This window comes from Rhipicephalus sanguineus, chromosome 8 (assembly GCF_013339695.2).
Source record: "Rhipicephalus sanguineus isolate Rsan-2018 chromosome 8, BIME_Rsan_1.4, whole genome shotgun sequence".
In the NCBI taxonomy this organism is placed as follows: Eukaryota; Metazoa; Arthropoda; class Arachnida; order Ixodida; family Ixodidae; genus Rhipicephalus; species Rhipicephalus sanguineus.
The window spans coordinates 3,951,732-3,978,014 of NC_051183.1; the positions used below are offsets into that span (position 1 = coordinate 3,951,732).

Genomic DNA, 26,283 nt, shown 5'->3' on the forward strand with positions numbered 1-26,283 from the left:
ACAACTCCCGTATGTCAAACACGAAAAGAGCACGACTTCGAAGCTTTTAGTGACACTCATAGACAGATGATTGAGTTCAAGCTTCCCCTTAGCGTCTCCATACTCTGATTAGACTTTTTGTTGTTGCCACTTTGTCCTTATATGACCTGCACATATAAGGAAAGGTGTTCGAGTAATGATAACAAAATTTATGCATAATGAAGTTCTATACGCACACACTTTCGCTAAATTGCAGTGTACACAGATTAACTTTTCGCGCGTGCGTGTTAACTGACGGATAGGTGAGGACACCCGGCTTAGAATGACACGACTTCAGCGTGTCCGTTACTAATAGGGTAGATAAACGGTTGCTGGTCGGTTATAAATGGCTCTGTAGTTAGAACTAGTTAGAACGCAGCGTTCATGACATGATACAAGGAAGCATGGGAACTGTTTCGTCGGTGAAAGTAAGCGCACTGTCCTTCGCCTGCTTTTCTGCTGTCGTGATGCACTTTGTCGCAGGTGAGGAAGTCTTATTCGCTATTAGCGAAAATTATTGTTGCTTTTAGGGGAAGCACTGAAGCGCTCGTAAACTGCTCTAGGACTACAACGCTTAGGAACTTCAGTTGCGGAAGGGTATATTACAATAACAGAGCGCTGAGCTAGTTGTTAAGTATTCATTCTAAAAGACAGGGCGTGCAAACACGGACATAAGAAAGAAGTCAGGGCTTCTTTCTTTTGTCCGTGTGTGTGGCAATAGCCCTCTTCACTATGCAGATGGCCATTGCCACACTGCGTGGGATCATCACTCAGGAAGTCTTGTGAGCACAAGATTCGGGATAGCTTCGTATAGAAGTTGGCTCGGCTATCAAAAGCCGGTTACTCTCATTCGGTCATTGCGTCTGCGGCAGTTTCTCCGCACTGCAAGCTTGAAGCAGGGGCGCTGGAAAAAGAGGCTACAGCTGGTGAGCGGAGTGGCCAAAGACCGACAGTCGTGCCTTATGGGCGTAAGATGAGCCATGTTTTGAAAAAAAATACTGGCTCACAGGCATAGGTCGGCAAATAAGTTGGAGCTCACTCAGACTCACTCAACAAATATATTCTGCTCTGAGGGCTCACTCGGACTCAGACTCACAAAATTTTTTCTCAACCGGACTCACTCGGACTCAAACTCACCAACATATTACTCAGCCGGACTCAGTCAGACTCAGACTCACGGCTTGACTTGAGTCTGAGTGAGCCTGAGTGAGTCAACTCATGAGTCCGTGAGCGTAAAACTACCTTTTTCAACCTTCGTGTCCATGCACTTTAATGCCAATATCTCACATAATCGGTGCTCTTCGATACGCCTTTTGACTTTATACCTTCAATTACGAGTTATCAGCTATCTAGTAATCCAGTAAGGATATTTTTATGATATACCCGATATAAAGGAGAAATGTTCATCAAGAACTTTCCGTGAAAGAGTTTGTGGGGGGGGGGGGGGAGGTCAAGGCACCCCTTCTAATTCACGTCTATGACCAATAAATATCGAGGTGGCACATAAACGTGAATGCGTTGAGATATGTATGAATAGACTTGAGTATAAATATAAGCCGATATCGGGCTGGCAGTAATGCTGAAGATGAGTAGATAGGACCATAGGTCGGCAATAAAAGGTGGAGCTCACTCAGACTCACCAAAAGTTTCCTCCACCAGACTCACTCGGACTCGGGCACACTAAAAATTTCCTCAGCTGGACTCACTCGGACTCAATCTCACCAAAATATTACTCACCCGGACTCACGCAAACTCAGAATCACGGACCAATCTGAGTCTGAGTGAGTCGACTCATGAGTGAGTTTGCCGACCTATGCTCACAGGTATGATGTACCTGCTGTATCTTCTGCACTCATCAAGCTGGCCCAACTGTGCCCCCGCATCATGGGCATCTCTGAGACTGGCTGCCAAGTTAAGCACACCGACCGTCCCACTCGGTGTGCTGTATGAATTGGACAGAGATGTGGTGTATCAAGTCCTATGTAGGACAAACCGGCGTAAATGTCCGCATGCAGGAACAGGCGAACAATTCAAAGAAGGATTTTATTGCGCACCTTCCGGCGGATTGCAAAACCTGCTCTTGTGAGCCGAGATTTCATCATGTGAGGATCCTTGGTATAAGTAAAGCTAAAACGGCGCGTAAACTTCTGGGGGCGTTCCACACACACAAAAAAAACACCACAGCATATCCACGGGCTGAATGATGATGAGTGGGGCGAAGCTCCGGACAGAATCATCGGTAAACCGTGAATACTCCGAGTATTTCGCCCAGTATAGATCAAGTAAACACGTGAGAAACACCGTGTATATATTAAACATCAAACTTTTATTGTACTGTTGGTTTGCGTGGTTCCTTCATTACAACGGTCCCCCTAGCGTACGTCGCCGCACTAAATCGAACGATTGCCTTCCACCAATGACACGCGCCATATGTGAATCTTCCGCGAATTCTGCCCAGTACATCATCAACGACGTGAGATCGGGCGCGTTTATACTACAGGGTCGATGAGAGCCATGGCGACTTGCAGCTCAGTTTAATTTTACATGTACCCTGTGAATTTTTATTGTTTAATCACACACAGGAGAAATCTCAAATAGGCACTACCTTGGAGGTCAAAATCCAGTGCCTATATATGCGGGGTGGTCAGTGAACGGTTGTGCAGCGCGAGCAGTCGGTTTTTTCAGTCAAGAAACTCGCTAGCAGACACTGCCTGCGTCGGCCTCGCGAGGCGAGGGAGGGGAAGGGGGACTAGAGCACGCATCTGCAACGCAGCGAGCGCCTCCGCGTCATCTAGGGATCTTTCTGAGAACTAGAGGTGGCTACCACAGCACCATCTAGTGAACACTCCAAGAACTAGAGGTGGCTACCTACTACTACTACTACATACTACAGAAGAGGGAGAGACCCACACCCCAAGGAGCTTCGCCCTTAAAAGAGAAAAATTTGGTGGTCAAACGCCTGTTTCGCTGTATGACGCGAAACACAATTTCTTTAAATCTTTGGTCTGATACGCCCCCTATGGCCTGTGCGATGTTGAAGATGCGTCTGCGCACTATGGGAATGGTATATAAAGTTGTGAGCTAACGCCTGTCCTGTCGTCTTGTGCGTCTTCTTTTTGTGATTGTGACTGAGCGCTACAAAATGTCTTATTTCATTATTGTTCTATTCGCCATGGTGACTAGAACATTGCTATGTCTTGCCACACGTGTATATTTTCCGAGAGGAGATCCCCTTTCGGCTGTGTGACCTGGTGCCTACTTGGGCATTTCTGTAAGCGCGCATATTTTCTGCGAAAGACAAAAATTGTTATTTTGAGAGACGAAGTTACTCGCAGTTGCAAATACGGTAGAAGTTTACGGAAGTAGTAAAAGAATCCTTGAAACAAGGAGTGTCGCTGGAGCCAACGTTTGGACATATTGTCTGGCCTCCTTCATAGCAGCAATGTCTTGCTGCCTTGAGGAAGACAAGACCGCTAGTCGCAACATTGGTTCCGGCAACACCGTGTGTTCAAGGATTTTTTTGATCTCTTCGAGGTTGCAAAGCTGCTTCACGATCTCAACCTCATAAAAATGCAGATAAGAATACACACACACACACACACACACACACACACACACACACACACACACACACACACACACACACACACACACACACATATATATATATATATATATATATATATATATATATATATATATATATATATATATATATATATATATATATATATCCCCAAACAAGCTTGTTGCGTGAAAGTCGGGCAGTCTCTGAGGGCGAACTATGTAACACACTCTCACATTGATCTGTCTGTATAAATAAGTGGGGCATACCAGAATGAAGCGTCGATTAAGCAATCGCTTGGCCGATGCTGGCGAGGCAATATGAGCATTTATAATAGTATACACAAGGAACTGTAGTTGCGTGGAGGTTATCAAAACTTTTCGAAAATAAGTTCTTAAGAACTTAAAGGGAATTGACACCTACGGGGACTTGTACGACTTGTGCCCACCGTCAGCAACATTCTTTTTTAGGGGCGTAGCTCCTCTTAGTCTAACCTTGTCACGTCTCCGTTGTCCGGCGTAAACGGATCTCCCGTACAGTACGTGATGTGTATCGCCCTCTCCTCTCCTACTGTCCCCCCCCCCCCCCTATCTTGCCTCGCGGCGCAGCGGCGCCGACGCAGGCAGCGTCGCGAGGCAGCGTCGCGGCAGCGTCTTGATTGAAAAAACCGACCGCTCGCGCTACACAACCGTTCACTGACCACCCCGTATATATAGGCACTGGATTTTGACCTCCAAGGTAGTGCGTGTGTGCGATTTCTCCTGTGCGTGATTAAACAATGAAAATTCACAGCGTACATGTAAAATTAAAGTGAGCTGCAAGTCGTCATAACTCTCATCGAACCTTTAGTATAAACGCGCCCGATCTCACGTCGGTAATGATGTACTGGGCAGAATTCACGGAAGATTGACGGTTTACCGATGAACCTCCGCAGCTTCGCCCACTCATCATCATTCACTCCGTGGATATGCTGTGATTTTTTTTCTTGTAAGTTCTTGGACGTTCCATTATCATTATCACTCAAGTTGCGTTGCAGTCTACGTTTATCGGTCTCCTCCGTGAGAAACTTCCCGCTGCTTCTTTTTAAAGTGCACTACGAACATTGGTTCGGGCTAAGACAGAAATGTCGTTGCGTACGTGCTGCACTGCGGCACCGAGTATTCGCCTGCCGTATAAGACGCCTTCAAAGAGAGCGACTGCATATTGCAGTGCTTTAAACTGTTGTCAAACGCCCAGCCAAAGCGGAAAAACTCCCTATTTAATCAGAATTACAGAGCCGGTGGCATTCTAAATTTTCCTTTTCAGCGCAAGTCGGTGCTTCCGAAGCAGACAACGAAACCACTGATCCTGCCTAGCACGTCACGCTCACGATGACGCCAGCTTTTCCTGTAGTGGGCCTCGCACCCAATAAGAAAGAATCTAGGAGATGTTGGTGCACCAGTTGTCTGTGAGTGGTCGCAGTTCTGTCATACTGGCAAGGGCTGCAATGTGCAACATCGAGTGCAAGTCATTATCAGTATATGCTGCACCGTCACAATCCAACTGTTGCATTCTACACCTGCTGCCCAAGCAGGTATATTGGTTAATCAGTCAATAAAATGATGGTTACTAGAAACTTGCGACGTAGGCACAGGAGGGCACACATTTCTCGTGGTTGAAAATAAGCTAAGGACAAGGTCGTTTCTTTTGTTTCGCACAAATTCGTATGTAAAAACGTCACGAGCACAACGAACTACGGCCTCGTTGGCAAGAGATGTCAGATTGCAGACAAGTCCGCTCGTTGATCAAAAGTGTTGAATTGTGTAAACAAGACAGCGACTGAAGGAGGAGACGACGACACACAAAGCGCGTCCACACGCCGTGTTTTAACTCATCTAGAAAAGAGCTTGATTTTCTAAAAAGTTGATATTCAGTGCAGTGCGTGGTGGCGCTGTGCGGTTGTATAAAAACAGCGCGTTCAAGGAAATAAGCTTCGGTACGTAGTTAGCGCTCTGCGTGTCGTCGTCTCGTCCTTTAGTCGTTGTCCTGTTTGCTCAATTCAGCACTTTCGATGATGAACCAACATGCCCAATGGTCAGCCATTCCACTTATCCAAACGCTGGCTGTAACAAAATTCCCAGTTCGGCGATTTCTCGTCACTTTAAGCCCAATCAAGAGCACTTGCCAAAGGAGTGGATGCACACAAGCGTTTTGTGACGATTTCTATCCCTTTATTGATCTATACCACAAAAGCGCTTAAGGCAAAAGAGGGTTACCCTTGTCGCATTAGCGCTTAGCGTAACGAAGTGCACATTTGACATTTTAGTGCAGTACGCGACTGAAGGAAGTTTTGTTCGTTTATTGTGTGCAATATTTTCTCGTCTGCAATGCAATCGCTACGTCTAGAAATACTGCTTCAAAGCATAGCTACTTTTAGCAACCATTGTGCTCGCGCCGTTGTTTAGAGGCAGGTACCGAGCGTAGAATGTTTATCTGATTCGCGTATTTAGTGGCGTATATTTCTATAATTAGAACACGCGGGCGGCCGGGGCATGTTTACTTTGGAGCCGATGTCATTTCACTTCGCCTGTGTGTTCAATCAAAGAGGGTGCTGATTCTTGTCTGCCGTCGTTTCCCTTCGGTTCCAGAATTGACCACGTTTTAAAATCGACCTCAATGTGAATAGCGATCGTTGCATTGTCATACGCATTAAATTAGTAACCCTCTTTTCGAGCTGTTCTCAATGGAGGACTGACACAAAAGTTCCGACTATTTGTCATTTCTTATTTCGTCAAACTAATTGAAAACGCAAGCCTTTTGAACACTCAGAAAATATTCTGTCAAGGGTTCCGTCCACCATCCTTTAAGCACACAATTAGGGGACACTATAATTTACTACATATTTCAAATGCTTGAAGTTTCGATTCCGACAGTCGGGAGGCGGATAGGGGATAACGTCATGGCACACTGACTCCGTTAGTCCTTGACATTTCTGCGGTTGCAGACAGCCAGAGCAACGACAGAAGACAAGTGCTTGTTTCTGTTTTTGTCAACTACGTCATCAAACTTCGTCGTATTGCAGTTCAGGTTGCGAAAATTTTCTTTATTTCATGACGAAGTCATAGTGTCTATGACGCTGGGTTTCACATTTCGGGTCGAACTTTTGTGATAAAATATCGGTAAAGTGCTAGGCAACTTTCATATTTTTGTTCGGGAGAATTTGTCGCACAGAGTATAAAGGTTAAGTTGTCGTCATATACATGGATAAAAAAAGAAAAACTCGTCCTTTCATGTACGAGGAAAGCGTAGTGCATAGGTCTCCGCAATAAAAAATGGCGCAGGCCTTTTTTTTTAAATGGCGGAAGATGGCTCATGTATAATACAGCGAAGCGTCGAACGCGCTCCATTAGACATTTACCTGTCCGCTCATCTTCGACCGGTGTCATTGACATTTGGTCAAGGCCGATACTTATATGACATTACTCAAAGAGGGTTCCGTATGCATTCAGAGTTATCGAATTTATATTAGTTTGGACAGCGTCCGCAAATGCCGACTGAACAGTGAAACCTTCCTAGATGAATGCAAGATGAAGAATAAGGTTGTTGGAGTCTACATTTCTGAAAATGATTACTTAGACATGACGAGTGGTGAGAAGCAATGTCGTTATAGCCGTAAAATTTCGACGAGGTGATTTCTCACCGTCAGTTGGACACATTGGCTCCAGAGAAGGGACATTATGCGACGACATTCAGTAACTTCAAGCTTTCATTATCGCCTGAACTCTAGCTTAGATATTCCAAATAATGCCTTTGTCGAAGAGGAGCATGAACTCTAGCTTAGATATTCCGAATAATGCCTTTGTCGAAGAGGAGCATGGCCTAAAGAACACCTCTTCTTATGCAGGTGCCAAAACAGCGAGGGTCGTTTACCCTAGGTTACTTGAAGAACGGTCATCCGATGGAGGAATGATGGTAAAGGTCCATGATGACTTGACCCTTAACCTGAGAAAAGGGTCGGTGGCGGCACGTGAACTGCGCGTCTTAACGGAAGAAAATGGACGCCTCGTAACACGATTCGTGAGTACACATTCCACGAACAACCTCTGAAACCTATAGCTGAATTAGCGGCATGCTTGTAAGACGAGTCTTATTAGAAGTATAGAAACTGTTGAGCGCTCGTACGCAATTGTTTTCGGTGGCTTCGTAGAAAGTTCTTGCTCTTGTGCCTATCATCTGTAAACATTGTTCCAACCGGTCGCAGTACAACGGAGAGGACATTGAGAGAAATCTCTACGAAGATGAAAAGAACATCGCTTCAGTAATGGTGACCAAGACTGGCAATGGCGTCCGGATGGTAAGTACCCGACGACGCCTTGATGTACAGAAAAAATGTGAGCATGCCGTTAAACGCCAGCTTTACACTTGGTAAAGCGTCACGTTATACAGTCGCGGACAAGACTTCTTGTTCGACATAACGAGTCGCAGGTTGAGAGGCCCTCATTAAATTAGACGTTCTCAGCCGATTGCATGTGAGGCAAGACTTCCATGATCTTCCGTAATGGTCGATCATCAAGTCCGCTACAGGAACGCTGACGTTGTTCTGATGTCCTGACGTTAGATTGCGACGTTGTCTGTTAAAACAGTGGCAGCAGGTGCGATCGATGGCCTATTTACCTTTGCAGTTAGTGCACGCGGTTGAATTGGCTATCCTAATACAATAGCTATGCGAGATAGTAATTGCTAGCCAGGCCCACATTGGGTAATGTGATATAATGTCCGCGATGTTGATTATGACGGCAATAACCTCTGCCCGACTTCTACTACAAATATTTTCTCGCATATTACTAGCACTGGCTGATGTTAGCTAACTGCTGAATATTGCGATTAGTGTTCGTTAAGAGAATATGTGGATCTTAATTTTTTTATTACTTGGGTGAACTGAATGGAATTTAATAAACTTATTCATTTTTTCCTGCAGATTCCAACTCTCTAAATAGAGCTGTTCAAGCCGGGGATGCTAATTTGATTGTTTTCAAAGAACTTCGAATGCAAAACATATGGATGCAAATATGAGTGAAAATTGTTTGCTGCATACTGTTTACGATTATCGATATTCATTATATGGTGAACAACATTATGCAAAAATAAATATCATCATCGGCCAGACCAGTTTTCTGGAAATCTTGCCACATACCTTGCTTTTGTGTTTGACAAAAGAAAGTTGCAGAACATCCCGTAGTAAATATGCTTAGCTATTCGTTAGAACTTGCATTCTTTTGTTATGATGTAGCTATTGAACATTTATTTAGAGAGTTCGAATCTGCAGAAAAACCTGGATAAGTGTATTAGATTTCACACCGTTTACCAACTATTAAAAAGAATTTTTCTTAAGACCCACGGCTCCCCTGAACTTTCGATATAGGCTTGCATAATACCAGTATTGCATTACGTTATACTCAGTCTAATGCCTGAACTGTCTACCGTTTCTTATCTTCGTTATTGTTCCAGGAAGGACTCATTAGTGCTACTCACAGAATAAAACCAATGCCGGTATCGGAGAAGTCAGACCACGGCGTTGTGCCCCACGAGATTCACGAGATTGAACACGAACGAATGCTGGACAAAACGCTAACATACAGAAGCAACGGTAGGACGTTTCTGTAATGCAATGTATTAATAGCAACGTGACAAATTTCTGCTCTTCTACACAACTGAGTACTTGTAGACACGTGTCATGCGTTGAATGCCTGATGTACAGACGGGTCCACTGTTAAAGGGAACACTTGCGTTTCGGGTATGTCCGGATTTCCCTCTCCTGCAAAAGCCTAGTTGCTTAGATCTGGAGAACACTACTGGTGGTTGACAGTTCCGAACCCTTATGATAGACTAGTAACATGGACGAACAATCTTTCCGCATACAGTAGCCGTTAAGGGGCCAACAAAATGAACGTTGCTCATTCGAGTGTTCCCTTTAACAGTGGACCGTACTGTACAAACAGCGGGCAAAGATTACACAATGTTTATGCTTTCAAAACGTTTTCACCTAAGTTTTTCAGGTTTTGTACGATGCTCCCTGTCTCGAAGCCGTCAAAGGTCATACCAGCAAAATGCCCTGAATCCATTGTTAGAGTTGGAGCTATAAAAATGACATACCTTTATTTATTTATTACTGTTTTATATTGATTTAGTGGCACAGTGCGAGAATTAAGACATGCGACTGCGCACTGTTTTACATACGCGGAGAAATAAAAAAAAGGTGTTTTGAACCCTAGATGAAACTGAGCCCAGCAGACTTCATACAGGGCGTGCAATATATTCTGATAATTACCGAAATCACACTTGAGACGTGATTTGTGTAACAGACGTGCATGGTAGAATTCAGCGTAATAACGTCAAGATGTCATTAATAGAAATGTCGCACGTAAGGCTGTTGCATATGGAGTTCTGCCTCTTTTTCATAATATCGCCAGCGCTATAACACAGTTATTGCTGTCAAGTCATCACCAGTTCTTCACGTGGTAAAAGAATCGCATTGATTACCGCTGTGTACACCGCAGGAATAAGCAGAGGACATAAGAAAGTAACTAGCAGATTCGAACTTGAATCCTTTGCGAAAATTGCTTGGATATTTCAGTTTTCATGTTTTAATAAACCGTGTGTCCATATTGTGTCAATATGTTATGTCCGTGGCCTTATGTTGTGAGCTACATTGTCATGCATGCGTTTTACGCTCACACAAAACTGTTTACCGCAAAAGCGTACCTTCGGTTTAACAGTCTCCCGTTAACCGAAAAAAGGTCAGTAATGTTACAAGACAGTGCAAGGACAATTGTCCTATGTCGTAAAAAACTATTTCTCTATGGAGACGATGTAGTTTGAACAGATATTGTACCGTTCATCAATTTTGCCATGTGCACCCAGGCTCTGCGTGTACCTCTTGCATTACAGCTTCAAAGGGCGCTGCCAGTGAACGAGCGCTGTCGTCTAGTGTCAGCGTCCCTGCTCAAGTAACCGTAGAAGTGTTCATTGTTTTAGACACATAGCATCACCGCCACTTCACGAGCACAAAGAATGCACTGTGGTATCTATGCGTCATGATAAACTCGGTGAGTGTGCTTCGTTTTCTTCATAAAGAACTACGTGTACGAATGTCTACTGTTCACATTGATATATCATGAATTCGTATTACGCGGCAACACTTAAAAGTTTTGCATGCTACAAAACGGGCCAAGCTTCAAATGTATGATGCGAACTGGAATAGCAGGCAAGAATCACTGACAGCGAAATATTGCTATTTAGAAATACACAAAGAGGTGCATGTATTGTGTCATTTCAGCGCAGTTTAAAGAACCCCAGGTGGTCGACATTATCCGGAGCCTTCCACTACGGCGCCTCTTATAGCTTGATAGCTTTGCGAACAATCTCATAAACCTAAGAAATACGCAAATCTTTACTATTCAATGAAACAGCCGCATCTAATAGCATGTTTTTTATTCATTATTCGGAGAGAGAGAAAGATGAAAAAAGGAAGGCCGGGACGTTAACCAGATATTAGCGTCTGGTCTGCTACCCAGCACTGGGGTGGGGAAATAAGGGCAAGAAAGGGAGAGTAGAGAGATGAAAAGTTTCAATTCTTCACACTCTGACAAATACTGAAGTTGAACCCTCAAAAGAGATGGTTATTCAGCGGCGTCACTATGAGTAGCGAGATTAAAAACGGAGCATCTTTGCGGAAATTTCAGAGATGTCATAATTCCATGCGTATTCGCGTAGCGGATGGTTACATTTATAACCTGATGTAGCGCAGCTAAATCATTTGGTACGACATGTCGCTGTTTTATCATATAAGGGCTTCACATGTCTCGTAATGGAAATACATTGTATAAGCATTCGTTTGCTTATCAATGTGAGCCTTATTACAGATATCCTCTGAAGTGTGTCGTGAGTGCTACGAGTCACTCCCGTTTTTATTCAAGAAACACTTCATGCTGTTTTTCAGCAACTATGCAAACTTCATCATTGTCCAAGGCGCTATCACACACATATAACTCTATTCGCTTACAAACGACTTGAGAGTGTGTCCTCACTTCATTTTTTCACAGATTTTTTATGTAGCTCTGTAACGGTCGCTCAAAAAAAATACAAACAAGAAAACTAGCCCGGCAGCATATTATTTAAAATATTCTTAAATTCTTCTGTATTCTTTCTGCTTAGGCGAACATAAGATACCGAGACGCGTCAAATCCAGAGGTACGACTTCTTCTTACCGGTGTAGAGAAAGCTTTGGTAAGCTGACTCATCATGACCTACGTTCTTTGTAGCACTCCGAAGTTGAAGACACTGAAGTTTCGTCTCTCACCTTCGTGAACAGGAAGAAAACTACGTTGTGTCAGCAAGTAATGACAATGGCTACCTGTTTGACGACGGAACGATACCAAAGTTCAGAAAGTATGCTGTCTCGCAAAAGACAGCGTACGGCCACCCAGATATTGTCTTTCTAATGACCGGGTACCTTTGCTTTCGTCCTATATGTTTCGTCACAAATGATGTATAATTAGCAACCGCGTACGTAATGCATAATTTCCTGTTTATGCAGGCGCGACGTGTTCACAGTTTACGAGGGTAAGGTTACTGACGCAGGCTTAGGTGAGTAAAAGGCCAATGCACATGGTTCTGCTCTTTTTTTGTTCTGTTTTACCTGGCTTGCCGGGGAGAGATCGAGGTTTACGTTACCTCGGACACTAAATTTCTATAAGCACTGCAGCGAAAAAAGAGTGATTACTCAAAATAAAAACCAAACAACTCAAGCAAAACACATAGCACACTCAAACAAGTTAACATAACATGGTATTGTAGAGTTCACTTACAGGAGTTCACATGGCAATAAAGCGTCCACACGCACACATTTCTAGTTCTGCCCACAGTATATGAACTAACACATCATTCCGTATATAGCTACATATTGCTGTTCATCACAAGCGCTTACCACAGACATCGACTGGAAGTAGCATATACATACACCATCCTGCACGAGATACCGACCCAGCTCACCGGAATGCTCCTGCAGTCCCGACAATGAGAATGTAGGGCATATTCTTTTTGGAATGCGTAAAGTGCGCAAATGAAATAGAAATATTACAGAAGAAACTGGCGAGTTTGGACAGACGTCCCCTCGAATTACAGAAATTACTTGGACGATGGCCTGAAATGCATCTTCAGAAAAAAGCGAACGTCTTCCTGAAAGACTTCTTAGTGGACACAGGACTAGATAAGTGCAAATGGTTCATCACGCGATGGTTGTGAAAGTTGTTCTATAGCAAAGTCGTTGGTCTAGTTGGCGGAGTTTTTCGTGGTGCTTCTGACAAATGCTATGAAAGACCGGCACTCTCAAATGAAAGGAAACCCACCGACCGGTGTGTCGCAACGCCGCAGCAGGGCATGTAGGAATGTGCCAGGCGTGATGGAATGTTAACCTTTACACAGACAGGAAGAAACATAAGGGAAAGACAAGGAGGTTAACTAGAGGAAATGTTCCGTTGGCTACTGTGTAGTTGGAAAAACTTCACAGTCTACAAGTATATCAACTTGCACTGCGGCGCATGCCCTGTTGGCTACTTGTGGTGACCCGTACCGGCATTGACTGGCAGGAACAAAAATTTCGAGGTGCAGTCGTGATCAGTTGGCACGTGAGCTTGGTGAGGCTTTTTTTCATAACGAACAAGGGAGGTGATTATGTCAGTGATACCTCGCTTAGACTGTATCAGAGTGAATGCAGATTTCTAGCATTCGCGCAGACGACAAATTTGCGGACCGTAAGGTATGCATATACATATTCTTCTGAGCAAGGCTTTTGCACTTAGTGTGAAGGTTTTCCCAAGACCACAAGCTTGGATATCATACAACGAATTGCGCTAGCGAAGGCGAATTTATCGGTCACTTTAAATTATTATACTTACGACTATGCCGTTGTTCCAGGTATCGGTTACGTCTGCGGTGTCTGCACTGACTTCTACGTAGGATTAGGAGAAGACAAACCAGGACTTTTCAGTGGGACGCACACCTTTACCCACGAAGCTGCTCACCTGTGAGAAGACCCACTTTTTATCCAACTTGATTGTGTTGTACTCGGTAATTTCGAAGCCGGACAAAGCCATTTATTCTCATATTGAACACGTGAAGCATGAATGCCGTCTTTGCTATTTTTCGCCACTGGTGATAGTAGATCGTTCACGACGAACATATCCCGAAAATTGGCTTAGTTCGCTTCAGAAAAGTTGTGTACATGGACGTACTTCAAGTATCAAACTTCTTTTTTTGTAAATAAGCCTGTCACTGATGCCCTGGCCTCCTTTACTGGGAGTAAGTGCCACTCAGGGAGATGATGAGGAAGATGTGAAGATCTGCAGCTTGAGCAGCATGCGCTTCACCTTAATCATGGCCCGTATTATCTTGTTTATATTATCAGCAGGAACATGTCCACGCAACAATATTTGAAGATACGTATGTATCAATCACGGATAGTCGACCATGCCCTCTGCAGAACATTTATTATATCAGTATTATCTGTTATCTGTAGATACCGCCCACGATCTGCAATTCGTTCTGCTTCTATATTAACCATAAAAATCCTCAAAGAAACTTATTTGCTTAATTACAATCTCAACACTATGACGCGTCCAAATAAAATATTTTTGGCAAAATAATACAGAGAAAAGTTCTTTCCCGAACAAGCTTTGGGAATATAAGCACCTCAATATGCTAATAATGAAATATAAAGGTATACACTAAACAGAAAAATATTTAGTGACAGTAACCTTCTGACTCCAAGCTCATCCGCAATTCGACAAAAAGCCATAATTAAGTCGTCTAAGTACAATGTTACCATAATATGAAAATAAAGATAGTCATGGTTAAATTAAGCTCTTTCGAAATTAAACATATGTGACCTCAGTCAACATTAGTTTAATGAGATTCGTTTCATAATGAAGCTATAGGGGATAATCTCAACACAAGCCCTGGTAATTTACAATCCCTAAATGCTAGGCGTGTAAATCACGTTATATGATGATACTTAAAATGACGCTGAAAAAAAATAGGAAAAATGACGAAAACATCGAAATTTTAGTCAAAAGAAGAGACTGCTCAGATAAAAAATTCGGCAGATCCCACGTACCGTGGGAGTCGATGTTATGCGAAGCATGTGGCGGGTAGGTGACTGTGGCGTAACTTTTTTTACTGAGCGATACCTTACAAAATGACGCTAAAGATTTGTATATATTTTACACGCACACATATATATGTTGAAGAGCCGCATATGTGTTATATAACCAGTTGTTTACGGTTGGGTAAGGCAGCCAATGGCAACGTGGGTATTACCAAAACCAGAAGCGGTACGCTGATATGTAGTGCTTATACGTGTCCCGAAAATGCACGCACGTTTCACGAACCCGTGTGCATGTGTGCAAGAAGTTCTTGACAGTTCTTGAGCAAGGGCATCATCACCATGATCAGTGAGCACCAACAGTTGGTCATGACTTGTTATAGGATCCGGTCGTGATCGTGGTGACGAGGGGTCCATGTGTAGTGAAGTATGTGGTATAGTAGAGCTGTTGGAATTCGTGGATGCGTCGGTCATTTCGTCGACAAATTATCTGTCGACAGAGCCAGCGACATGTCCGAACCTGAAGCCACCCTTCGTGTTGGTGAGGTATAGGCCGTCGAGGCTGGTAGGCCTGGAACGTAGACCAACTTAAGTGGATGGTGTTGGTCGTATTCGTAGACTACCTGGGCGTATGTGGCCTACGTAGCCTAGTCTACAAAGCGGCTGTCAATTAATCTGGCATCATCCTCGGTCAGCATGAGGCCATCGCCCAGCCTCGTAAGAAATGAAGAGGACACTGCGTCGTTCTGGTGGACGAAGTGCACTTTACGGTGCTGTGATGTGGATATCATATGTAACATTCGTTAATGTATTCCTCCGGGGTCGAGCAATGCTCCAATATAGCTTCCTGAATCGTAGGAATACAAATGTAATGTTTATTAGACTGCTATAGAAGAGGAGCCAACACTGGAACTACACACGTTCATCTGATATGACGCCTGTATCGTAGGAGTATCATGTAGTGTTTATTGCTGTCTTGTAAAATTAGATAGCCAGCACCACAGCCACAATTGACGTTCCACCGATAGTACGCCTGCGTAGGCTGTTTTTCCAAGCCAGTCTATAGACCTGGCGTGGCTCTGTGGTAGAATACCTGATTGCCACGCAGAATGCTTGGGTTCGATTCCTGCTGAGATCCTAATTTCTATTATTTCCATTCGCTGAGTTAACGCTGCCGATGTTGGTTTTCCTTAACGCTCTAGCATTTAAGTTACCAACGTCTCTTCTCGCGTTCCTGGGTAGATGTAAACTGTCTATCACCTGTGGCGCATACCCGTACACCGCGGCCCTTGGTAAACGGGTATGTGCCACACGTGTCTAGTGGAAAGGGTTTGACGACGTACGCGACAGGATTTTAACGTTATTCATGTCATGACCCGGCAATCATATTCGTCAAATCCTCTTACTCTCTCATGCAAATGTTGGCCTACACCAACTTAAGGAGGCGATCATGAGAGCACCCAGACGTAGGCGGCTAGATAGATAGATAGATAGATAGATACGTAGATAGAAACGCTCAAAGTGCCAGAGGTTCGCTAAGAAATGCTTCGCATTTAACAGTTCATTTTTCATATTTGTGCACAGTTGCCTGTATTTTTCGATTGTCAGCGCGCGGGATACACGCCAGTGCGAGCCATGACGTCAAAGTCACCGCAGCGGATGCAGGGTGTACTTTTTTGTAGCGTTAGCTACACTGGCCTAGCCGGAGCCGATTTCACGTGGATCCTCATGAGCCGTGTTGCGCATGCGCCAGGATCAGTGATGTCACACAGCTGGCTCACCGGAGCCGGCATCTCACGCGCTCTCCGCCACCGCCGCGCGCGACTCGCCGCTGCTGGTCTGCGCGTTCGGGAGGAGTGGCGTCGTAGCCGCGGCACACACACTGGCGCCGGCGCGCGCGCAGCTGTTCGCCTTCGCTGTGCAGTCGCCGTCTGACACTGCGCTGGAGCCGCTTGATAGCGCCTCTGACTGGCGTTTGCAGGTGGGTAACGCCATGAAGGAGAGCGCGAATGCTGCTCAACGGCGCAGAAGAGCCGAGAAGCTTATCTCATCGGATCCCGAAGTAGTTGCCTGGCAATTAGCGGTTCAGCGTACGAAGAATGAACAGATGAAGGCTAATAATCCTAGAGAATCTGGAAAGCTAAGAATAATCAGCTCAACCTTTGCTAACGCTACGTACATCCTGGCATAGCCGAGCTAAGCCACTGCAAATTTTTGTCCCGCTGCTTCCCTCTCTCCACCTTTCCTTTACACCCCACCTTCCCCCTTCCACAAAGGCGCTGAGACGTGCCCCACACTTTAGGGGCTTTACCCAACCCGGGATCATTGTTCGCTGCAGGTGTCTTTAGTAGTAGTTCCAGGAACCGTAGTGGGAGCACAGCGGGTTGAGAGACACTGGCGACAGCTGGTATTGTTGGCATGCTCGTTTCCGGGGGCCTCCTCCATAGGTCAAGGCGCGGCCGCTAGACGCGGCAGTTTGTCAAACACGCATAAAATTCATTATTTTACGCTAGTTTCTGTTTGAAATTAAGGTTGTGTCTACCGACTTTTCATTAAGGTTGTGTATACCCAATGTTTCAACAATACCTTTACTTGGGCGAGTTGGTACATACTCGGACGAACGCAGCACGACTTAGACGAAGACACAAGACACGGAAAGAGAAGGGAATAAACTCAGTTTAGGTCGGCGATCGTCTGTGTCCTTCTGTGTCTCTTGTCTTCGTCTAAGTCGCGCTGCAATCGCCCGAGTTCCAATCTTTCAGTTTGGCTGAATAGAGAGAGAGAGGAACCTTTATTGAAGTAGGTGATGCCCCTTATTCCCACCGGGCTGGTCGACATCCCTAGTCCGGGACGTCAATAGTCGAAGCCGCCGCCCGCCCGCTGGACCAGAGTTCGCTGTTCCTCTAGTCCTGAGCAATTGAGCAGGGTCGCCTCCCAGTCCTGATTGGTGGGGTTGGGGATTGGGGTTAATTTTGGGTTGAGTTGGCAGGCCCAGACCATATGGTAAGTGTCGGCCACTGCACCACAGTACTGGCACCGCCCACTTATTTTTGGGTCGTAATGTTTTAGTACCGCTGGACATAGCAACGTGTTTGTCTGTAGGCGCCGCAGGACGCGCTCCTCCGTTTTCGAGATTCCCTTCGCTGGTGCAGGATACAAACGGCGTTTTTCGATATAGTAATCTCTAATTTCGCGGAACCGTGTTAAGGGTGTGGGACGTTCAGGTCCATCAGGGCTACGGGGAGTCTCCCGGGAAGTAAGCGCGCGGGCCGCTGCATCTGCAGCCTCGTTACCCCGGAGACCCTGATGGCCTGGAGTCCATATTATTCGTTTTGGGGTGGGATCGCGGTCCCTGATGCTGAATTTCAATATTCTATTGGCCAGCGGAGAGATTTCCCTGCCAGATAGCTCTCGCAGGCTCTTCGAGAGTCTGTAACTATTTGTTGTGATGTAGGATGGGATGCCGCTAATGAGATGGCTACCTCCTCCGCCTGATTTGAGTTTGTGGCTTTGAAAGTGAGGCCGTCCACCTGCGTTCCTTGATGTACGACCGCCGCCGTGTAGTACCCCCTGGGTGACGGTCCAGCCACGTCGACGTAATAAACCCCATTACGGGAGCCAAGCCGTTTTTCGAGCGCCTCGGCACGCGCTTGCCTTCTACCCACGTGCCCCTCTCTAGTAATATTGCGGGGAAGCGGGGACACCCAGATTTTTGTTCTCCAAAGTTCGGTTATACGCTCCGTGTGTTCAGTTTCGCATTCGTGTCTGATCGATAGCCGGTCCAGTAGGCGCCGTCCCGGGACGGTCTGCGTGAGACGCGTGTACTGATTTGTAGCTCGGCGGCAAATATTTTGTTCAGTATCCTTTTTCGTCACTGTATCGTCGCTTTTTTTTATGATCGATGTCAACGCCGTGAGTTTCACTCGCACAAAGTGATGTAGTTTACGTCCGCAATGCTCTTAGTTCTTGTGTATGTGTGTGTTTATACTGTTAAGAATTCGCTGTAGCAAGTGTTTTAGCTACACTGAGGAATCGTTAGTTGGGCACGCTTTAAGTAGGCCCTCCAACACTTTTTTTTTGAAGCGGCTACATCGATGCCGACCGCATCAACGCGTAATGTCGCTCGCCCCAACTATTGCGGGCGGAAATGACGGAGTAGCGCTCAGGCCTATAATTGGATAAATGTAACGTCAGAAGTGGCCGCGGTATTGTATAAAAAAATAGATTATTATTGGGTTTTGTTTTTCTTTAGCATGATTTTTCACTGAACACCGAATAGACGAACGCTCCTCGACTTTTTCTGTTTGAAAACTGCAGCGCCGGCCAAAGAATGCTCCGAACGCCATGGCACTGGAGAAAACGCTCGTGGGCGCTGCAGGCGCCGTTATTTATTTATTTATTTATTTATTTATTTATTTATTTATTTATTTATTTATACTGTTCATCCCGTCAGGGATCATTACACGAAGCGCATGTTCACTTATGTCAACATAGCAATACAGATAGCAAAACTTAGATTGTACGAAGGAAACTGAAGGAAAAAAAGAAACGTAGGAGCGTTGATATAGACGCCGTCGTAACAAGAAAGGTCATAAAACGATAGAGTTTCCTAATAATACACTAGCGGTAAATCTGGCCCTATAGTGTCTATGGGGGCTGCCAGGGCCGTACCCAGGAATCTTTTTCAGGGGAGGGATTGTGTGTAGAACGGCTAACTTTGTCAACTGGTGGTCGTTGTGAAGGCATGGTAGTATTTTAGTGTCACCCGAAAAGTCAAAGCATGGAAAAATTTCAGGGAAGCGGGGGGGTGGGGTGTTCATAACCCCCTTGAGCTGACCCCCCCACCAACCTAGTTACGGCCCTGGGAGCTGCAATGCATGGCGCTTCAGCCAGTATGGGAATGGTGGGTAGTACATGGATTTGTCTAAGCTTCGTTCTTTCGGCTCCGTCAGGCCTGCAGCCGCTTTGTCGCAAGTTCAGCAAACGTTCAGCAGTTCCACTTCCTTACTTTGATCTTATTAGGCTCACCAGTTCAAATCGGCTGGCGAAGTTCACAACGATCCATTCTTTTATTCGAGACAGAAGCCAAAACCCAAGAATAAAGAAGGCCACAAGTGCGTTTGAAGACGCAAGCACGAAGATTAGGCAACTTCATGCACTACCCATCATTACCATGGTGGCTGAACGATCGCAGCGCCAGAGTTCCCTCTAGAAAATATTGTAGGAAACTCTATGACTGCTACTACAAACACGATAGAGGCGTTCGAGATGATGAAATGAACTTTATTTGGTCCTGGAGAACCCCGATCAGACAACCCCCGAAGGGGGGTCCGCCGCAGTTGCTGGCCGCGCCCACGCCGGTACTGGAAGACCGTGGCCCTCCGCCCGTTCGCAGGCCTCCTGGACTGCCGACAGCTGGACTGAGAGCTCGTTGCTTTTAAGAGCCCTCTCCCAGTCCTCTTCTGTGCTGAACTTTGCGCTAAGTAACGCCGGGCACTGCCAGAGCGTTCGAGCTGTTCCGCACGTGCGGTTCACTCTTGAAGCACCACGTTAGCTGCTGTCGTAACGGCGTCATCGATAGATTTGAAAGAACGGGCGAAATAGCATGCAAGCTTCTCGTGCGTAGTAGTTGTCAGCTCATTCCATTGGCCGTGCCTTTCAACGTCAGCGGGGAGCCAGATGTGATGAGGTGACCCCGCAAAGATCGAGTTGAGGGTGGGCGCCATTTTTATTGTATGTTGAATTTTCTAGGCTGAATAACTTTGGACTATGTGCCCCTATCGCTGCTGTCCTTGCTGCACTAGTCTCTTCAGCCTTCAGTGTACGCAACCCGCAAGTAAAAATGTAAAACAATGAGGCCTTGAAAAGTGTTGGAGGCAGTTATAATAAGAGCTTAAGACCGTTAGAATAACTTCTCAGCTATTTTGTGTTTGTTCTGCGTACCTTTGTTGCCATCGTACAAAGTACGCATCTAATGCTGAACTGATACAACCGTGGTCAACTGATAATATCGAGGTTCGCCCGCTCTCTTTTTTTCTCCCTTTCCCTGTGCCATGATTACACACGTCATTTAGGCTAGGCGCAAAGCATGACGGAGATGGTCCCAACGAGGCTATGCCTGGCCACCCTGGAGCGAAGAGCTGCTCATGGGATTGGGGTCATATCATGAGTTACATAAACAAAGGTCCATCTCACCACCGGTTTTCGACGTGCACCTTGGCACAGATTCGATTCGTTCTTAGGTGAGTCCTTTTAAATGGGTAAGCATTTATGCGTCCTATCAATGAGAAAACTACCCGACCACGCGTCCCTCTTTACCGTAACACGACCATTACCACAAGGGAATAAATGAATAAAAGAAAAAATATTTTTTTGCCGGCGCTGGGAGTTCAAACCAGGCCCCTACACTTTGAAGGCGACTCTTAAGCACTGGGCGACACACACCCCTTTTTCTTTTTATTTTCGGTTGCACGTCACACGAACAGGGACAACAGGATTATATTAAAAGACACAGCAAAAATTACTAGCACACATGTGCCGTCAATCACCACGTAAATAATATTGCCGTTTGCAATGTCTTAATTGCAATCAGGTGTTCTACCTTGGCCAAGCATGAAAGAACACATTTTGTTTTTTGTTTTTTTACGTCGACAAACGGGCCGTGCGTTCCTGAATATTCTGTCTTGCTGGTCGTTTATCTTGGTCATAGTAGAAACCAGCCATTCGTCAGCGCTATATACTGTGCAAGGCAATCATCATTATTAGGTCAAATGGTAATCCGTCTTCATTGTCTGTTGCTAGGAAGCTGATGCCATGCGGGTCTAACGAAATTTCTTTTCTGATTAAGCACAGTGGGCTGCACACTCATGCTTTGCAGAATATGAGCATATCTGAGCCATATGAAGGCGCTGTACCCGTGCTTCAAAACAAATGTAGAAGGACAACAAGTTTACTGAAATTCGTGACAGTGGAATAACATCACTCTGCAGGACGAGCTGTAGAGCAGACATGGAGGATTCTGCACATCGAAAAATTTCGATGTGCAGAATCTCACGATTAAGTGGTCGTGTGGTGCGCCTCTTGATGTGGCCGTTCAAGACGCTTAAGAACGCTGGGAGAAATATGAAAAATGTCATGCCGTTGACGTCCGAAAACATTGTTCTAGCGAAGACCACAGCCTAGAATACTTCTCCATATACTTACACATCACTTAAATAACTCCCAAAGCAGAAAGACAGAAAGAAAGACAGAAAGAGAGAGAGAAAAGCAGAAGTCAGGCACGCCCATGCCAAGCGTCGCTTGTGCATATTTCCCCGCCAGGAGAAGGGCCCCTGAATATTTTGTGGCGGAAGCATTTTTCTGAACAGAAGTACTAAACAGTTTTCAAGCGGCACGTGCATGAGCAAACAAAAATAAACCTCTTATTGTTATGCATTGTTCATGATTTCCCTGTCTCTTTCCAGGTACATTGCAGTGAATCCGGACGATAATTTTAGCAATCGTTCCGTTTAAAGCAGATAGTTTCTCTCAGTAATCATGTCGGCCGTAAGATTCTGCTGAAACGAGATATGAGTTTAAGATTAGAAGTTGCAGCCTCATTAGGTGATGATAAGGAGAGCACAATCGAAAGCCTAGAGTCTAATAACATGCTAATTAAAATACTTTCAAATTTTCGGTCAACTGCAGTGTGAAGAAGTGGGGTTGCCTCCGAATTTTTTCTTATATCACTTAGAATTTGCGAAGAAATTTATCATGCTGGCAGCCCCCCGTAAAAAATGTGGTTAAAAAAAATTGAGGTGACCCTAATCGCTCACTTAGGTGTCTGGTATGGTCACTCGCACCTGGACGTTCATGTGCCCTGGTGTGCTCCTTGTGTTAACCGTGTTTCGTCGCGCTGCCGAAGCGGATCTCGGAGGCCGCGTAAAAAGAAGCTCGTGGTTACGACCTGCTCCGAGAGGTGCCGCAACGATCCCGTCAGCTTACAAGAAAACCGTCTGCTCCTTTAGTGAACTCCTTCAACTAATTATCATTAATTATCATGAAAGTTAATCAGCCCTTATCTTAAATAAACTTGTGCTACGATGTCATACATACCCAACAAACTCCTAACTTGAACGAGAAGAATCGATTTGGCACCAGTTTTATTTTAACACGAAAGTGTTTTATGCCGGGGTCCACCAAGACTTCAGTGACGTATTTCCGTCACGGAAATGACGTCAAAAAATTTACACGATCAGATGGCAAAGAAAAAAGTTCCGTCAACGAACATCGAACCCACGACCGCTCGGTCCGACACAACAGATGCCGGGCACGCTATCCACTGCGCCACGGTCACAGACTCCAGAGGCTTTACAAACGCGCCTTTTATATCTACCACTCTGCCGGTCGGCGGGGTGGTGATGACCTCTGGGAGCGGTAAAGTAAAGTAATTCGTCATTACTGTGGCCTCCGCGATTAGCACCGGCAAGGCGTTACGCGTCCGTCCAATTCGGCGCGTTTTTCAATTTCGTCAATGCCTTAACACACCGCGAAGCGTCGTAAAAGCGTCGGCCTCGCTCATAGCATCACACTAATTCAAACCAAAAAATTGGCCGCGTATCTGCGTGCTTCGCTGCAAATGTCGTGTAAAGACGATAGAAGAGGCGCTGTGTGAGATATGGACGCCATCTGGCAATACGTCGGGAAACATGAGTGCTGTGTTGCGTGCTGGTAGTCCCGGCGCAGCAGCAGGCGAAGACCGGCGGTGACCAACGCGACCGGCGGGGACGCCAGCCAGCCCGAAAACGCGGTTTGGCGCGAAGCGCTGAAGCAGAGAAACGTCCGCACTCAACGAGTACTCTCCACACACTCTTTTATTTACACGTCGCCTGGGTAAAACAGGAACGCCAGAGCGGCGCCCACAACCGGCAGCCTGAAGGCCGCCCACAACGCTGCTTTTTCATTTTTTAAATATTTTTTTTCACCTTCTTGGCCTTCTCAAAACTAAAGTTTTTCAACACCAACCCATGGCATTCGTACAGTGCAATACGGAACCGAAACCGAAACACAACAATGAGCTCGTGCGAAGGGCACGGAGGAAGGCAAATTTCAGCGCAGTCGCATTTTCAGCTTTGTTGAAACAGCGCTCACTAGACGACGACGAAGTAAAAGAAGGCACAGGACAGGCGCTGCCTGTCCTGTGCCTTCTTTTACTTCGTCGTCGTCTAGTGAGCGCTGTTTCAACAAAGATGAACGCATACCAACTCGCTCAAGCTTCCATTCTTATGCATTTTCAGCGCAGCTTAAGAAACTAGGGCCCTTAAAATTACGTATGTATGCATTTTCTATTAAAGGAACACGCCACCTAATACTTACCTAGTGATGTTGCACCTCAGATATGCATGATATTTATTTTTTGATCGACAACGTTCACAAGTATGAACAGCCGTACCAGTTCAAGACGGCTGGCCCTTGGGCAAGTGGTTCAACTTTGGCCGAGTGGCTGAATCGAGGGACGTGCCGACAAACAGAAAGACAGACAGACAGAAACACAGACCAAAATTTCTGCGTTTAAGTTCCCCAAGAAAGACTATCGTCTTTAAAATAGCTCTGCGACGCGTGCCTGCCTAACCTGGCTGTAACACCGCGTTCCCGCTCACGCGCTCGTCCCGAAAAAAATCGTGGCCTGGCTACCGGGGCGGCACGACGCGCTTTGCGCTTCCTTCTAGTCCGGCCGTAGTGTTCAATCATATTTTAACATGCCGAGGGATGGCGACCAAGTTCTGCGTCCAATATGCCACGCTCTTCTGGCTATCACATCTCGTTCTCAGATTACGCTTTCACCGTTAGCTACTACAGCTACCACAAGGGTTTGTTTAATCAATTAACGTGGACGTTAGTCGTCGGGATGGAGATGTACCACCAATCAAAGTCGGTGCATCCACGTTAAACGGTGCTATAGCTGCCACACATCAATATACATTGTACAAACTCTTTTACATCAATGTGCAGTAAACATTCAGGTACTTCTCTAAGGGCACGCTTTACTTTCGTGTTATTCCGATTCCTATGACGGAGAGATCAACCATCTTTTTTTCCAAGGTTTTTTCTCAATATTCGGAGAACCAGAAGTAAGTGCTCGACCGGAAGTGCTTGAAAAAGAAACTGGAGTGCCACTCGGTGCTCACGTCACTAAAAAACGTTACGTCATGCTAATGTGTGCTTTCGCTTGTGCATACGTGCATACGTTACGTCATGTTAATGTGTGCTTTCGCTTGTGCATACCGGTGCGTGTGCGTGTGATAGCGCCTGCGTGCACGCTTCTGTATTTATTGTCCTTTTTCGTCATTTGTTTCTTTGAAAACTTTAGTATTACACAGGATCGCCTTTTCATGCCTGTTTAACGTTGCTATGCTTCTCGCTTCTTTTCGAGTTCAGCCGAGCGGGTGAAAACTGCTGGAAGGTACTATCGAAAGGGACTTATGTGAAGAACGTGTACCCAGGAATGGCAGTAACGTTTCAACAGTTCTGTGCGGTCATGCCTTACGACAAAGAGAACTCCACATACGAATACTCCACTGTAAGAAACTACTTTTGTAGCGAAATTTCCTTACATTTGTAGCATTGTGTGGCTTGTGAAGTTTGCAACAAATGTGGGATACTCTAAAGTATGCCCTCCCAATTTCTTCATTTAGGTTAACCAAACAAATTGCAAAGTGCGCTGCCATTTCTCCAAAACGCACTCGCATCACGGATACTATGGTATGGAAAGTTACAAGGTGAAATTTTACTACGACGGAGATGCACTGGACTACATGCCTTGCGGAGACCATCACGTAAATCGAAGCACTAACTCTTTGTTTTACTGCATCTCTCACTGGCTCGTGTTTAGGAACGAAAAATATTGATCACAGAACGACAAACTGGTGGTCTATCTTGCATCACACTACGTCCAGTGTATAGCACGTATTAAATACTCAAGGGGACTGAAAGGAGTTGTCACGGCTTCCCACCGTCTCCGTGTTAACAATGTTTTCACAAAACGTGTGCGAAAATTGGCAAGGTAAAGGAACCGCGAAATTTGCTCGCTACCTTCAGCATTACTTTCCCAGAGGAGCGGTTAAGCTTTTCGTTATGCTGCGCAGAGCCGACAGAAAGTTATCATCATCATGAGCCTGCAAGCGCTCTCTTCGTCCTCTTCTTTACCTTCTGCTTCGTTCCCCGAACACGTGCGCCTATTTGTCTGGCGTGGGATGCAATAGCTCTGACGGGTGAGAGAAGGAGTGTAGAGGCAGAGAGAGAGTGAAAGAAAGAGATAGAAAGAGAACGAGAAATGGAGAGAAAGAAACAGAAACACAGAAACAGAGAAAGAAATGAAGCCAGAGATAGAAACAGAGACAAAATAGAGATAGAAAAAAGAAAGAGCAAGACAGAAAGAGATAAAAATAGAAAATTCAAAGAAAAAGAGAAGAAGAAACAGACAAAAAGAGATAGAAAGAAAGAAGAAGCGAGAAGTAGAGAGAAAGATAGGGAAGAGAGAGAAAAAAGATAGAAACAGTGAGAAAGAAATAGAAATAAGCAG

General features: G+C 45.4%; 1 protein-coding gene across 1 annotated transcript in view; it reads left to right on the plus strand.

The window, feature by feature from the left end:
- The first annotated feature begins 392 nt into the window (after positions 1 to 392).
- LOC119402510 (uncharacterized) overlaps positions 393 to 26,283 on the plus strand; it is a 51,656-nt gene continuing 25,765 nt past the window's right edge. Inside the window, exons 1-3 of the mRNA XM_049418679.1 lie at positions 393 to 501; positions 7,467 to 7,639; positions 7,824 to 7,916. Of these exons, the coding sequence (XP_049274636.1) occupies positions 408 to 501; positions 7,467 to 7,639; positions 7,824 to 7,916 (360 nt within the window). The 5' untranslated portion in view covers positions 393 to 407. The remainder of the gene's footprint in view (positions 502 to 7,466; positions 7,640 to 7,823; positions 7,917 to 26,283) is intronic.